The sequence below is a fragment of the Cottoperca gobio genome, chromosome 7 (genome assembly GCF_900634415.1).
Source record: "Cottoperca gobio chromosome 7, fCotGob3.1, whole genome shotgun sequence".
NCBI classification, from domain to species: domain Eukaryota; kingdom Metazoa; phylum Chordata; class Actinopteri; order Perciformes; family Bovichtidae; genus Cottoperca; species Cottoperca gobio.
Genome location: NC_041361.1, coordinates 19,039,129 through 19,056,707, shown reverse-complemented (window position 1 = coordinate 19,056,707; position 17,579 = coordinate 19,039,129). Strand labels below are relative to the sequence as shown.

The window sequence follows — 17,579 nt, the reverse complement described above, 5'->3', positions numbered from 1 at the left end:
AGGGGGCACACCAGGTGAGCTGGAAGGTGGTGAGGGTGAATTCTAATGGCAGCTGCAGGCACAGCAGTGTAGAAACCTTCAAAGAGGAAACTCTTCCGAGATGCACCTTCTTTTTTTTCCAACTTCTCAACCTTCAAAAAATAAATCAGGCTCTTTTCATGTCCTTTGCCTGAACAATTGCTGCACGATTAATCAGACACAAATGCATACGTTGGTTTTCATGTCACTGCATACTTCAAATATGTCCTTCCATCCAATGAAGCCAACAGCATGGAGCAGGTTCCGCTGCCCTTGTACAGAGTGATGTACCATTAATTGCTGTGTGAATGTGTGAATGTATATCAGTATACACGCTGCAGTTCAAGTAGCAGCAAAGACAGAAGTATCTCAAGTGCATTTGACACGATCGACCATGACATCCTAATTAATCGTCTAGAAAAACTGGTTGGTTATTAAACTGGTTCAGAACATATATCAAAGGGAGAAAGTATTTTGTCAGGCTTGGAGATCATGTGTCAGAAGCATGATGCCCACTTTGGAGTTCCACAAGGGAGCTGCCTCGGTCCATTACTGTTCTTCCTATACATGCTACCACTAGGGGACATCATTAGAGAACACAATGTGTGCTTCCATAGCTACGTGGATGACACACAGCTGTACATCTCTGCTGAACCAAATTATGCTACAGCTGTTAACTTCATCTCCACCTGTCTGTCAGCAATAAATAAATGGATGAGCAATCATTTCTTAAAATTAAATGAGAACAAAACTGAAATCCTACTAGTAGGTCCTGTAACAAAAAGAGAGATGATGCTGAATAACATGGGGAAACTTACTCCTTTGATTAAACCTGAAGTCACAAGTCTTGGTGTTATTATAGACTCAGATCTAAGCTTTAAATCCCACATAAACAAGGTGACAAAAACATAATTCTTCCACCTTAGAAATATAGCTAAAATCAGACAATTTATAAATCAAAGGGATGCTGAAAGTCAGCGAGGCTGCTGACTAGAACCAAGAGGAGAGACTACATCAGTCCAGTGTTAGCCACTCTACACTGGCTTCCAATAACTATTAGAATTGACTTTAAGGTCCTCCTTCTTGTATACAAAGCCCTAAATGGAACCGCACCAAGTTACACTGCCAACTCTCTAATCAACTATGTGCCCCCAAGAACATTACGATCATCCACTACTGGTTTGTTCTGGTATGTTCCCAGAAACATCCAAAAGAAAATCGGGGATGCAGCTTTTTGCAATTATGCACCAAAGCTATGGAACACTTTACCGGCAGACATTAGGGAGGCAAGCTCGCTCAATGTCTTCAAAAGTAAACTAAAAACATATCTTTTTACTTTAGCCTTTTAATAGTGATATTTCATACATTTTTATCTTAGCCTTTTAATGGTGAATTATTACTGGTTTAACATTGAATGTGTAAAGGTAACTAGGATACATTTTCAGAGTCAAATAGACCAGGGATGTCAAACTCATTTTAGTTCAGGGGCCACATGCAGCCCAATTTGATCTCAAGTGGGCCGGACCAGTAAAATCATATCATAATAATATGTAAATAATGACAACTCGAAATGTTCCCCTTTGTTTTAGTACAAAAAAGTACAAGTACATTCTGAAAATATTCACATTTAATTAACTATATTTTTACAAAACATTATGAACAACCTGCAAATTCTTAAGAAAAAGAAGTGCAAATTCAACAATATTATGCCTCAGTTTATCATTTACACATGTGTACAGCATACACATCACAGTGTGTCTACAAAGGCACAACACATTTAGTCACAGGTATCTGGAACTGAACAATATAGTATTTTACTTTATGATCAAAACAACTCGTCAAGCTATAGAAATTATTTGTAAATGTACATTCATTTCCACATCTGTGTAGTAGTAATCCTGATCACCTGAACTGACACCACACAAACTAAAGTGGGAACTATTAAGGAAGAAGGTTAAGTTATCCCGCTACCATGTAAATGTATAAAATGTATACATAAAAAATACATAAAAGTTGTGGCTCTTTGTACTGAAGCTGCTGACTGACATATGTCACAATGTTCAATGTCTTCAAATATTTCCCAAGTAAGAATTCATTTTCACAGAAATATATTGTTCATGGTGCAAAAGTGTCTGAAGCAGCATTTGCAATAAGTGTAGTATGGCAGGCTATAGGTCACGGCTTCATCACTGAGGAGGCTGTCAAACTGACGGTGATTCAGACCTCTGGCTCGGATGAAATTAACAGTTCGGACAACCACTGCCATGACGTGATCCATTTTTAACGACTTGCAACACAATGCTTCCCGGTGCAAAATACAGTGAAATGTCCAAAAACTATGTCCTCCATTTGCAGCCTGTACTTTCTCTCTGAGTTTTGTCACAACACCTGCTTTTTCCCTGATCATTGATGGCGCGCCATCTGTAGCCACGCTAACAGCACGGGCCCAGTCCACTCCGACCCGGTCCAGCGCTCCAACGAGAGCGTTGAAAATGTCATTTGCTGTTGTGGTGTCCGTCATAGGCACCAACTCAAGGAACTCCTCTGTGATGGTCAAAGTCTCATCAACACCACGAATGAATATGGCCAGTGCTCTCATCAATTGTAACCGAAAATGCAACAAATGACTTGACTTTGTGCTTCATCTGGCTGTTTAACTCTGCCGAAAGATCTGAAATCCTATCTGTCAGTGTTTCTCGTCAGGCTAATGTTGGCAAAAGCCTGTCGCTTCTCAGGGCACACGAGTTCTGCAGCCTTCAGCATGCATGTTTTCACAAACTCGCCCTCACAGTCTGGCTTTGATGCTAATGCTATTTCGCTAGCAATAAGGTAGCTAGCTTTCACTGCTGCTTCGCCGATATCTCGGCTACGGGTAAAAACAGACTGCTGCTTCTTCAGACCCGCTAACAATTCATGTATCTTCTCTCTTCTCAGTTGTCCTTGCAAGCTGTTGTATTTTTCACCATGATGAGTCTCATAGTGGCGCCAAATATTATAATTGTTGAGCACTGAAACCTGCCGTGAACACACCGAGCACACAGCTTTCCCACTCACCTCTGTGAATAAATAGGAAACTGTCCACGTTTCTCCTTTTTTGACAAAGACATTTTTTGTAATGACGGTGCCACAGAGTGTAAAGTTGACAGAACCCGCCAGCTCCAGAAGTTCTTTATCGGCAGCTCCAGCATCAACAGTTTGCTTGCTTGGCAGTGTTGTGCGCGACCCCCAACGGACACATTTGAAATAACAGTTACTTTCATTGAAAAATTGCAGTTAATGTCTTCTCTGTAATCTTTACACTTTGCAAAATCATCCCGCGGGCCGGATTGGACCCTCAGATGGGCCGGTTCCGGCCGTATGTTTGACATCCCTGAAATAGACTGTTTTACCATGGGAAAAAGAGGAAGTTTCTCTAATACATGTGTTGACATGTTCTTTACACAATTAGTGGAAAGTGAAAGATTAACAAACAGGGGTTTGTTTATGAAGCAGGCTTTAACCAAGATTTTGCCAAAAGAATGTGGACTCACGGAGACGTCTGTGTTTTATACGGTAAAAGGTCAACAAAGAGGTTGACACTGTAAACTTAAATAATGTGTAGCAAAGGGAGTAAACCAGTTGAAGGGCCACAGGGGCCCATTGTTGATCTCATACTTTCAAAATATGGCTCTGATAGTTTAAAACATTTACAAGAATGGTGTGCCAATATTATTTTATACTATTTTATCTGCTATTTTATACTATTTTAATTCTGCTATTTCTATAATGGTACTTCAGACTCATTTACATCAACACTGTGATTATTGTACTGTAAATGCTCTTATTCGGTCTAATCTTGTACTAATTGTTGTTTTTTTGCAGTGAAGCACTTTGGGCTGCAATTCTTGTATGAAAGGTGCTATACAAATAAAGCTTATTATTATTATTATTATTATTATTATTATTATTATTATTATTATTATTATCTCAAAAAACTATAACACGGAGTAAACTATAAACATTCATTGTTCCCCAGAAGTGGTCCCTGACTTAACATGTTGCACACTCAGAATGTCAAAGTGTTTACTTATCTGGTGAAATGTCTCAAAACTCGCTTGACAGTTTGCCACAAAACTTTCAAACAATCATGTTTCCCAGACAATGTATCAGAGTCTCCGACAGCATTACGTTTCCACACAACTAAACTGCGTTCTCAATTACGTTTCAAGGGAAACGTATTTTGTCCCGAATTAGGGTTGCAGATTTAAAAACGTGGTTAATGTTGAAAATTTAAAGCAAAAATGCTACAGAACTACTTGGTTAGCTTTAAATCATGGTTAAAAATAAGTAAATGTGTTTCGTTATTGAAGTAACGGACGTGAATTTAAAAAACGTGGAACATGAACACGAGTCTCTGGACGTGTAATAGAGGAAAATGACTCTGGTTGAACACATTCTGGCTGTTCAATTTGCGTACATTGTTTAATGAAAATGATTGTATATGTTTTGCCTTTTGTGGTAGGGATGTGTATGCTCCTTAGATGATATTATGTATGACGTTGCTTCCCTAGACAGCTTTTACAACAACACATCCCTGAACTAGATATCAGCAACCCCTCCATTTCATCTTCAGACTGTACACCTCCTCCTTCTTTGTCACTCTGATGTACAGTTGCACACAATAGCTTATGGCAGATTCATAGCATGATAATAGTAACCTGTGTCTGATAACTATTATAATGCAACCATTACCAGGCGCAGACCTCTTACAGAACACCAAATAGCAGCAAATTGCAGTCATTACTTGCGCTTGGACAAATACCATGCTAGTAATACAGCCTATCTGAGAGAGGAAGGGGAAGAAAAAAAAACATGTCACGCTCAAGCACAATAGCTAGAGAGAGAAGTTTATTCAATGGGGCTTTGTGGTAGTGGGGAGGATGATGTATTCCAATGGAACAGTTCAATTATTGAGTTTTAGAAAACAGATAATGGGACGGGAAGTGGGAGATGCTCAGCCAAAGACTCTTTGTCTTACTGAGGTGACCAGGGAGTGTGTGTGTGTGTGTGTATGTGTGTGTGTGTGTGTGTGACAGTAAGTAAGAGAGAACCACCTTTTTATATTAAATATGGCATTTCCATTCCTGGCCTATTTACTGTTGCAGAGGGAAACACATTCATCTGTGGACAGTGGAGGGAGAAAGTGGGCCGGGGAATAAGGAGATGAGGTGGAGGGAGATAGAAAGGATGATATTACTGTGGAGAAATGTTCAACCATTAATTTTAGTATTTAATCTAAAACATGACAGTGATTGTGGGCAAAATATCCTTACAGAGAGATTCAGATGATTTTTCTTTATTTTTATGTTTCCAGAGTGGAGTAAAGAGGGAGAGCAGAGGAGATGCCGGGGGGGGGGAGAGTTTATTACAAATAAATAACAGCTACAAATGAGCATCTCTCATTTGGGTCATGATAGAGATGCTCTTAATTTGCCTCGTGGCAGATGATAGGAGGGGGGCGGGGAGTGGAAGGAGGGGGGTGAGGGTGAGGGAAGGATGGATGAGAAAGACACACAAATGTAATTGTGACTGATGTTTTATTCCACGTATGGGGCCCGTGCGGTGCCAGCGAGTCCAAGCTATAGGCCCGACCGTAATTGTCCATTCTGTATAATATGGGGGAGGAATATAAGGCGCTATTACAACACAATAGGCCGACGGATGGCTTATTCTGCCAGCCAGCTGGATTTTAAGACAAGCCATGCCAACGCACATGTATACGGATAATAAACGCAGATATGCAATTTGTGGTATGCACATCAAGTATGTGTACATAAATATGGTCTACATGTGTGAGTTGATAAACTACATATGAACTTTAACATGTGGATATAAATTACAATTAAATGAAAACATGCATTTGGCAACATGCAGGTTGGATAGAAGAGCAGTATGACTATACATACACACAAGATGTAAAATACTTATTTTCCCTTTCAGAGGTGTTTCTAATATTTTTTTTACTTTTATTTTATTTATTTATTTGTCCAATTTCCTTCCCTTCTCCTGCTCTCTCTGCCTGTCTTTCTGTTATGCTCTCATCTGTCATGAATTTGGCTGGACACACCGAAAAACACAGCAAATGAGGCCATAGATCACAAGTAGACACAGACAGACACAACCTTGGAGGAAAGAGACGGAGAGAAGAGAAGCAGAAGAAATACACAAAGAGGATCTCTCCATCATATATCTTTTCAAAGTGCATTCTTGTTTCAAACTCTCTAATCACCAGCAGGTATTAGCCACATCCCAACAATAAATGCACAGTGGGAAACTTTAGCAGCGTCACATCCCGACGCTGTGTGGAAATCCAATACACTTTTGACATCGTATATGATCAGCAAAACCTGAACAGTAATCCGCTTAAACATTTTGTCTTTGTCATATTTCCCTTTAGTGTCACTCCTGTACAATTACATATTGTCATATACATATATACATATTATCTGGATCAGGCTAAGATTACAATTCAAACCGCACCGGGCAATAATCAGTACAAACATGCACTCTAAATATTAGTGGCAACCTTTATACTAAAGAAGAAGCCCTCGAGACACTGTCCAAAATAGTATAACTTTTATTCTGTGGTCACATGAGGAAACAATAGTTTTTGGGAAAATCCTTTTTATTTACTTTCTTGCCATTAAATATGACGTTACAGCAGCAGATAGTTAGCTTAGCTTAGCATGAAGACTGGACACAGGGAGGGACAGCTAGCGTGGCTCGGATAATGAAATCAGCCTCATTAATACATTAGGCTATATATTATATGTTTAAAAAGTGTAAAAACAACCATTGACAGCGATAGTGCTGATTAAGCAAGGGTTCTAGTCAGTAATAAGTGAGTTTTAGAAGTTCTGGTAGTCAGATGTTCTTAATATCTGACAGTCAGGCTAGCTGTGTACCCCCGTCTAGTCTTTATGCTAAGCTAAGCTAACTGTAGGCTGTAGATATATTCAAAGCAAATATATACGGGTGCTATCTAGCTAAGTACCATCTAACTCTTGCCAAGAAAGTGCATAAGCACACTTCCCCCAGTGACATATCAAATTGTCTTCTTAACTGCAGAAATGTATATGATCTATGGTACTTGGCGCACACACACACGCACACACAAAGTTTAGTTCCTTCAAAAATCTACTTAAGCCCATTTCCTTGTTCAAACCCAGGTCACGCTGTTCCTCTCAGCCACATTAAGACATCTCTCTCTCTCTTTCCCTCGCTGTCAGTCTCTTTGACCGTCTCACAAATCACATTCTGATCAGCCAATCACTCATCTCTCCGCCTTGACAGACAGCTGGAGTGTGTGTGTGTGTAAGTAAGGAATGGACTTTAATAGATATCTTGCTTTTCAAAGATATGCCAGTGCATTGTAATTTGTATCAAAAGTATATCACACTATTCTTATAAGTCCTTTATTTGAGTTGACAGCACACATTAGCCATCTTTACTTTTTCCATGCTAGGATATAGGATACAATGCATTCTATATCTTTAAAATAACATAGTTTAAAAATCCCATGCTAATTGCCTCAACTGCACCTTTGTGCTGAGGCAGTGTGATGTGCACTTCCTTGTTTTCCAATTGATGACCACCGTGAAAAAACAAGACTTATGTCCGGCTCCCAAACCCTCACAAGAAAAACATCCAATGCGCTGCACACAGACTATTCATGACAACTGGAGCAACTGCTATCAGCACTTCCTCTACTGCTGTCATTGTAAGAAACAGAAGACAACGCTTGGCATAGCTTTTCTTCTGCCGGAGTGGCTGTTTACATCTGCTTTGGAGCCTCAATTTATTTTTGATTGGGAGAAAAAAGTTGAAATAAAATGTGCTTATTGAAGCTAGTTAAATCCACGAGGGTCTCAGAAGTCTGTAAAAAGTCAAGTAATAAACTTGAACTAGACTGCAGCAGCCCTGAAGGACTTAAATGTCTTGCTCAGAGACACTTCAGAAATGATATTCACAGTTGTCCCCTGATTGAAATGACTGTCTTTAAGCAATAGTCTCAACCACCCTGTCACTAATTTCAACTTGCCCACGCAAAACAACTGCTAAGACATGCCTGAAACTCAAATCACCAATTAGCTGACAGGGCCCCATGGGCACTTCCAGTACATTTCTGATCCTCTCCTCATTATTCTTCCCGTATATGTCTTCACTAACATTTTTTTTAACAATTTCAGAGTTGGACAAACACCAAAGAAACTGCTTAAAAAGGAGCGCACAACAGTCTTTTTTCTCCCTGACCTCCAAGTGCAGTAAATGCTGAGTGAATTGAATATGAACCTTCTCTGATGTGGTGCCAGGGGTAGGGTTTCTCCACTGTGCAGTACAGTACGGCTAAGTACATTTCTGTACTGTAGCTAAATCGATACACGGAAGTACATCATCAGACCATTATGCTACTGTCTGAGCGGCCTCACGGAGGCAGGGGCGAAGGCATTTGCTGCCAACGGGTCACCTTACGAAGCTGTTTTACAAGCGGAGAGCCTTGACCTTGCCCTGCATGCTCAGTAGTGGAAATGTGGTGGTGATGCTACAGCACAGAAAAAAAGATCAGAGACTGGGCTTGGTCTCACTGGCATATTGTGCATCAATACGAGAAGTATTACAAGTATAAGAAATCCAAAAACAAACACAAAGTCTCCATCAAAATATAAGAATAACTCATTATAGTGGTCAATAGGTGAATATAAAGCTTTACCTCATTGCTGGATAGGAGCAGCAAGACTGGTAGTTATATGATAAGAGAGTAATTTGGTTCAAAGGTACAGGAGGAATCAATAGATTATGAGCTGTAATCCACTTAGTCATTTACTTTAAAGCAATTAGGTGATGTCATGCAAAGGGACGTACAGGATACAAGAAATATCTCTGTCTCTGTGACATCAACAACAGAGGGTGGTGACAGGATGAAAAATCTGTCTTGCCCTGCAGTTTTATTAGATCGGGACAATTTGAACACGTAACGAGGAAACAACGGCAATGATGGAATTGATTTAGTGCCATTGTTCATTTTTACGAGCACAAAAATGACGTGATATCACTGAACAGAGAGAGACAGACCAAGAGCTAGAGGCAGGCACAGCTACACGGAGGGAAAGAACATTGAGAGAGTCTGTGTGTGTGTGTGTGTGTGTGTGTGTGTGTGTGTGTGTGTGTGTGTGTGTGTGTGTGTGTGTGTGTATAGCAGAGACACAAAGAGAGCCATGTATAAATCCATCGCTCCCTAATCGAAAACTCTCCTCTCACAGTGAATCGGGCAGTTTTATGTTTTCGCAGTATGTGTGTGCGAGCCTGTATGCGAGTCGGTGCTGCTATACAGATACGCAGTCCATACGCTGCAGTCCAATCCACCACTTTTAATTATGTGTGTGAGTGAATATGGGAAAAGGTAAATTGCTCTGTCAAGCTGGGAAATGGGCTTTTTGATGTTTGAGCTCTCATCACTTGGCATTTCTATTATTCAACAAGGAGAGAGGAATGGAGGGATGAAGTGGAGGAGGAGGAGGAGAGGAGAAGAAGAGGACAAACAGGGTGAAGGTTTACCTCACGTCTGAAAGTGATTATCACAGAGAGTATGTATACAGCAGCTGTTCAAATCACTTGGTGAAAAGACATGAGGTCTGGGAGCCAATGGGAAGAGTGTAAAGTTACTAGAAGTGAGCATCCCTTCCAACAGCAGACATTGCATTTGTTTTGTATGGCCCAGAAACTAAAACACTCTGATAAACTCAATGTACGCTGTGTACCTACCCAGCACTAAACAGCAGTCTGACAGCATTAGCAACTAGCTGAACACAGTGGAGCATTCAGCGGCTAAAGAGCCAGATGTGTCCCTCAGGAGTCTGTGGACCAAACACAGTTAAAACTCGAAGGGCACTCGGTGAGCACAGACTTTCAACAAGGCCACATTCCCTATCTCTCAATGTCACTGAAAGTAAAAAAATAATTTGTTTATCTGCCCAAAATATAATTGTTTCTTCAGTGGCATATGCTACACTCCTCCACCAAGTTTCATGAACATCGGGACAGTAGTTATAATCCTGTTGAAAACAAACAAACCAAACCGAGGTAATGAGAATATATATTAGACTTAAATTCACCATGTCGCCTAAATAAATGACTTCAAATGAATGCTAATATTACTCTGTGACTGCTGGATGTGTAACTAACATTTACTATAACAGATTTTAAGGGTGATAAAAAAATAAAAATCACACTATCAATGCTGCTTTAATGTTTTGTACAGCTCAATACTGGATGTTGCATTGTGTTAGATAAGATAAAATATAACAAGGCCAGATGTTACATAATGTTTTACAAATAAATATGTATACCCTCTACGATTTAAAAATAAAACCGTTCTTGTGTTTTCAGTGCTTGATGTTAGTGATGTTTTCCACGTGTGCCAAAACATATTCCGGACTCAAGATTTTTTTTTAATCTCACTTCACATCATATGTTATCATAGAGTACCATTAGCTTCTCGTCCTCAGCACAAAGGAGCGGGGTTCACAGTTGGTCCCTGTTGGACGTGGCACACCTTTGGCCTCTGGCAGCCATTTTGGAGACCCCGCAAATGTGACTGTTCTGCTGTTTCAAGACTACAGGTCAAACATGGTTCAACTCTGTGCTATCACTGGATCCCTGAGTCCTATACTAAATGTCTATCTAGAGACCAGAGAAAACAGCTGCAGTTTTTATTTTGGATACTTTCTTTGGCTTGAAAAAAAGAAGTTTATCCACCCCAGGGCTTGGCCAGCGACCTTAAACCCCAATACATTATCTCAAGTCCACATAGCCTCTGGCTAGGAAGGCGCTCCTCATCAGCAGGCCAGGGAGGCTCTGCATACACTGGTCCTGAACCGTCTGGAACACAAGTTCACATTCTGCAGCAGAGGGATGATCCTTATTATTTTCTATGCTGTCTGAATCTACTACTGGGAGAGCAGTTACTGAACAAAATGTAATGCGTCAGAGAGACAGAAATGAGGAGCCGAAGAATATTGATAAGGTGAGGCAGGAAGAGTCGAGAAAGGAACAGACCGTATCCTGCAAACCAATTACATTTTCCCACCTCTGTTGTTTTAATGTTTGAGCTCAGCCAATACTGCTTTAACAAAGGGATAGTCAGGCAACGTCAATTAGTTTGATTCTGCTTTCCACAGTAACAGAATTACACAGACTGAAAAGACAAAATGTAATACAAGACTTGCCATCGTGGCACAGTTCTGAGGCAACAATGCACCAACTTGCATCCATCCCAAATTGCTATTAGACACTTTGTAATTATTATTATTTTTAAAGCATTTACTTTGTGAGAGAGGGGACATGCAGCAAGGAGCCCCGGGTCAGATTTGAAGCCGGCCCGGTCTACTAGTGAGCTGCATAGGGGCGCCCCGCTACAGGAAATATAAATGAAAAGTAAACATGTAAAGGCACAGACAATACACTTATTTGCTTTCTTGGTGAGGTACATGAGACAATCTATACCACTATCATATGTGATAGCAAGAGGAACAATAAATAAGCTTAGCTAGAGACTAGACGCAGGGGGGAAATGGTGAGCCTGGCTCTGTCCAAATTAAAAATAAATCCAAAATATTCAACCCTTGAACAGGATCAACTGCATTTGGAACATGTCTACTCTCAAGGTTTAAGCAGATAAAGCCTCTCCAAGATGGAGCAAATACAGCGGCAGACATTTACAGTGTGTACGCACTTCTCCGCATCTTTAAAATATAACAGCGCCTTGGATCATCTCAAAACGAAGCTTGGGGTTTCTTTTCACGAGGCTTCTCTTCTGACACCAGACCTCCTTCCAGTGAATGCACAGACATGTAGTGGACATATCAGTGCTCATCAAAAATAAAACAGTGGCTTTAATAATTGAAAAAGACTTTCTGGTGGCAATAGCAGTCATCTTTAATGCAGATGAAAGGAGTTAAAAGGGGGAACTCTGCAAACACTCCCAGCATGGACTTTCAGCTGTCCTTATTCAGCTGAGCAGCTGCTGAGTACTGCCGACTGAAACAGAGATCCTTGTTGAACACAGGATTATCATCTTAAGTGATATCATGGCTTGAATCTCAGTCTGTTGACAGCTCGCCTTTTTTTTTGGTAAAGACATATTATTCTTAAAGTTTCCCAAAGCTCTTGTTTCTCTTATCCACAGATATGAGTGAGTACTTTGAGACTTCTTGCCATTAGTTTTTTTGTATAATATTGCTGATCTAGTAATTCTGTCATGTTGGTGTTGTAGAAATTCCGCCTAATTCTACATCTTGCAATCTTGTTATTGCTTCGGTTGAACCCCCATTGTAAATATTAATACGTCTGAGGGTTAAATCCAATTCTGAAACAAGTCTTTCCTTATTTGCATCAACATTATTATTTGGTTCATTGTGTGCATTTCAAAAATCATTGTGTATGTGTGTGTGTGTGTGTGTGTGTGTGTGTGTGTGGATGGACTCCCTCCGCTTGGATATGAATGTATGGATCTCCTTGTACAGTCCAGCCTTCTGCACTGCTATCCATGATCGAAGGACTCTTTCCCCTGTCACATCAACACCAACGCCATCCATCCATATTAATCACACTCCACTTCCTCTGCGCTCATTCAGACACGTGGAAGTCAATTATGTCTAATTGCTTGTAAATTACACACCACTCACATGGCAGTTACTGCGCATGTATCGGGGAGGTCTCGTTGAAGGTTATCGCATCGCAGTCATTAACCGATGCACGATATAAATAAGAGAGGCCGTAGCTGAACTGGATGAAGTCATATTAAGACAGCAACACCTCCATGCCAGGACTGCAGGGTTATATTCTACATATCACTGCAGGTGTGGTCGCTACAGAAACATGAGACAATGCAGTTTAAAATCAAAAACATAATACATAACAAAACTGAGCATTGACTATCCAAACAAATCTGTACTTCAGAAAAATAAAGTTACTTTATTTCATGAACAAACTATTATATTCCTTTGTTGTTTGTTAATGTTTTCTTGGAAGGTAGTTGAGAGACCCTTTATTGCGGGTTCGCCCCTCATTCTCCACCTTTCTTGTCAATCGTCAGCTGAACCATAATAAAGGCCAAAAAATCTCAAAATATAAAATCCTGGTAGCTCACCTGGTAGCTCACCTGGTAGCTCACCTGGTAGCTCACCTGGTAGCTCACCTGGTAGCTCACCTGGTAGCTCACCTGGTAGCTCACCTGGTAGCTCACCTGGTAGCTCACCTGGTAGCTCACCTGGTAGCTCACCTGGTAGCTCACCTGGTAGCTCACCTGGTAGCTCACCTGGTAGCTCACCTGGTAGCTCACCTGGTAGCTCACCTGGTAGCTCACCTGGTAGCTCACCTGGTAGCTCACCTGGTAGCTCACCTGGTAGCTCACCTGGTAGCTCAGGCAACCCATGTACAAAGGCTGAGTCCGCGGCACGTGGTTCGAGTCCGACCCGTGGCTGTTTGCTGTATGTCGTTCCCCTTCTCTCTCTTCCCCTTTCACAATCTACACTTCTCTCTCTATCATTAAAGGCACACATTTTTTTAATAAAGAGTAACTGAAAACAGACAAAAAGCTCCATGCTAACTGAATGTTAGCAAGTTTGTTAGCCGAGTTGTTAACGAGATAATAAAGATAAGTGTACCATCAACTCTTGTCTCATAACTGTCTGCAAAGCAGCTAATTCTCTGACAGAGGGGGTTAAATAAAAGTGTATGACGCAACACAGCTAATAAGCTTGGATGGACTTCCCGTACCTTCAGCACCGGCAATTGATTTCACTGTGACCAAGCCTTTAAAGTGAAAGTGGTAGTTCTCAAAAACAAAAAACAAATATATCTTCAAAAGTAATTTTCTTGAGAAAATTGATTAAAAACCATGAAGCTGTCATGCTTTTTAATAATAATGCTTTCACACACCAATTAAAATGCAAAGATGGTATTTATACTGTATCCCCAGTGGAAGGGTGGGATGGGGCTCCATCCTACAGATGACACGCTTTAATATTCATGATAGTAATTAGCACTTATGACTCGTGTGTGCGTGTGTAAAAGTGCTAAATGCAAATGTCTTCTCACCCAATAAGTGGTATTATTGCTCATCGCTTGTTCCCCCAGTATATGTTTTAGTAAATCTTCTGTCATGAAGTCTTCATGGTGCTTTTCCACTTTCTTTTTTTCCTGCTCTCTATTTCTAACATTCACTCCATCTATTGTCAGTAGTGAGGAGGTGTGTGTGTGTGTGTGTGTGTGTGTGTGTGTGTGTGTGTGTGTGTGTGTGTGTGTGTGTTTTTGTGAGCACTCCGCAAGTAATGTATATTTATGAAAGTGTAAGTGCACATCTGAGCATGGAAGCAGTGTGTATGTCGTTGCAAACATACATACTCAAATACAAACTGAGCTAGTTGTGCATGAATGACAGATCAATGTTATCGATGTTTAGTTATCATTTTCTTCAGTGTTGAAGAACTGTTGCACTGTTGACCTCGCCTGGCGACAGATCATTTTATGTTGTGTGTGTGTGTGTGTGCGTTTCTCCTACCTTTTTATCGGTGAGGGCGTACAAGTGCTGATGTTCTGGGCTGAAGAGCAGATCTCTCAGGATGGGGCTCCCGTCGCTCACTACCACATTCTCATACAGCAAGGCAGGCTGGGTGATGGAGTTCACCAAGATCTGGAAGAGGACAGAGGAAAATGGCAAAATACATGATTACAATCCAAAGTTTCTTAAATCATTGTTTAACAACACTACAAATAAAAAGTAGTAGACAAAATATGGTATTCCAAAGTTTTGAAACTAAAATGATTTGACTTTTGTGTTTGTTGCAGCACTGATTTGACGGACTCTCCATAATCAAAATGCTAATGGTGAAAAGTTTGCATCCAAAGAAAGAGCCCCCATGAAAACATTGTGTAACATACCGTTACGTACTGTTCCACAAGAGCCATGCACTTGAAGATGAAGATTATGGTCTGAAGATAAAGATATGGCTAACTTCTTAGTGTTAGCTTGTCAAATTAAATGTACATATTAGGCCACTGTAGACAAAATGGGTTAAATATTGCATGACAATGTCTGAGATTTAAAATCATGAATTTACAATTTCTCTGATGTTAAATTTGTAAATTTACTCGAAAAACCTAAATTTTCCAAGAAAAATTGCAAAGTTGCATCAACCTCATCACACCAGACACTTTTTATTGTAGTAGGTTACATTTTTGACTTGTCTGATAACCTTTTACTACTATACACTTTCTGTCCCGTGTATATTTAGTGTATTTTGATATTCCCATGTACATTTCTTTGTTACTGTCATCAGACATCAGTGGGTCAGTGTGTTAAACACAGCTCCTCCAGAAGAACAATAACACATTCTTGTTGAATACTCTTTTGTCACATTCCAGTCTCTTCTAATGTGCAGCAGTTATGTTCAGGAAAAAGATGCATTTGCTTCCACCTCATCTAAAAGTAGGCACATCTCATCTCGTGTAACACTTCAAAGTTTACTTTAAATGTTGCTGTCAGCTCAAAAAATACCTATTGAAGTGACAGATGTATTTTTCAGCACTTTCATTTGGTTCTCAATTTGTGCTGAAACTCAAAATCATACCAGTTAGTTATAATGGCATTGTAAAGGGTGCAACTACACTTCTCAACTAAACGACGGCTCTTTTCGTTGGTGCTTATATTGTTAAGTCTACTGGCAAAATGACGGAGTTATGAGGCACCAACAAGTAAATCTTTTCCTTCTCTGTGCTTATTTTTCTGGATCTAATTTCCCGACCCCCATGTGCTCATCCATCACCTGACGGCAGTTTAGTCTGCAACAACTTTTCAGTTTTTCATCTCTCTTTTCTCTCCGCCTTAGTCTCGACAGTCTCTGTGGTTATTATCTGCCAAATCACAACCAGTGTTAATCTGTTTTCCCGAACAGAAGGTTCATTAACAGACAGACTGTCGTTACTGTGTGTGCTTTTGTTGCTTAAGAGGAGGAAGCGGCTTTTGTTAAAAGTCAAGTGCTTTGGCAAATCAGCTTAGAAGAGTTATTCAGTGGGACATTGACGGGTGAATTCATAAAGAATGGAATGTGGCCGCTGATGGCACCAGGAATTGGCCATCACCTGCAAACCGTCTCAAGGTCAGATTCACAAAAGATAAAGTTATGCAGATGAGCGCAATTTTCCCCCTTTTTTTTTTTGCTTCTCAATGCAATTATCCACGTGGCAGAGTACGTTGCCTTTGCACCAAGAACACGGCAGGCAGAACGACGGCAGAGAGAAACAGAAAGAGGAAACTTTCAGAGCGTGAGCGACGACTAGGCATTCCTCTAAACATAGGCAAGGAATTCAAACATGACAGAGAGAAACAATATTTGGGATTTAATACCTCATATGCATATAATATATATACGAGATGTTATTTGCTTGGCAATGCAGTAAGGGGTGCATTTCACCCGGGTGCTTTTAAAATGAATGAGTTTTTTCGTTATTGTGCAGGTTGGGCAGTCGTAAAAAAGCCGCTCAATTCTTTTGTGATTTCGCCCCTGAGAGTGTAAAGCTAGGAGTTTTACACACAAAAGGTCCAATGTTATGTAGAACAGAAAGGAGCAAACACTGCTTACATGTGATTTTGTATCGACTTGTACGGTTTAGGGTGTCTAGAAAATAAAAGTTTCTAATTACAGAACCTTTCCTCACTGCCAATATAGTTGCGTATGGAGAAGCTGTATCCAAGTTGTAACTGTCCAAAGGTCATTTGTTTTAGCAGTCCCTTTTGTTGCTCCCACATGAACACACGCACGCACACACACACACACACGCACACACACACACACACACACACACTTATCGATGTGAGTGTGACCTTCTGTCAACCTGTTTTTCTGGCTCTGATGATTTCTCTCTCTTTCTGTGAACAACAACTCACACTCACACATTACCTCGTGCACACAAACTAAAACTAAACACTTTATTTGGCCATTCTAAAACTGCTACATGCCCTGGGCCGCAGGATCGCTTGTGATGAGTGAAGGACTGTGGCGGAGCGAGGAGGCAACAGGAGCAGAGATCGTGCTCTGGCCCACAGCTTGGGGCAGAGGGCAGTTGGAGTGGGATTCAGGTCAGCTGGCACAGAGGGGACCGCAGACTGCAGCAGGTGACTGTAGATCCTTATCTAGTCTAGCAGCCTGCAGGGTTCTGCTCTCCTTCTGTGACCTCAGGAAGTTAGTGTGTCCAAACACAGACTCCTCACTGAGGAAGTAGCAGCACTTAATGGTGAGAAACTTTTACATTTGCTTAGAATCCACGCTAAAATGTTACAGACGAGGAAAACTTGCATAGCGTCATATTATTAGATTCAAATAAATGCAATCTGTTTACATAGCTGAAACCCCCTGCAGAGACCGGCCTCATAAATTCCACGTCTTCTCTTAGTAGTCTGTGTTAATTAAATTCAAAGCCATAAAAGTGAGAAAAAAGGGCGACACTAGAGCATCTGGAACTTC

At 40.6% G+C, this 17,579-nt stretch overlaps 1 protein-coding gene across 1 annotated transcript in view; it reads right to left on the bottom strand.

The window, feature by feature from the left end:
* The window catches only part of LOC115010484 (plexin-A1-like), a 224,802-nt gene that overhangs the window by 111,207 nt on the left and 96,016 nt on the right, over positions 1–17,579 (bottom strand). Inside the window, 1 exon segment of the mRNA XM_029435054.1 lies at positions 14,618–14,749. Within this exon segment, the coding sequence (XP_029290914.1) occupies positions 14,618–14,749 (132 nt within the window).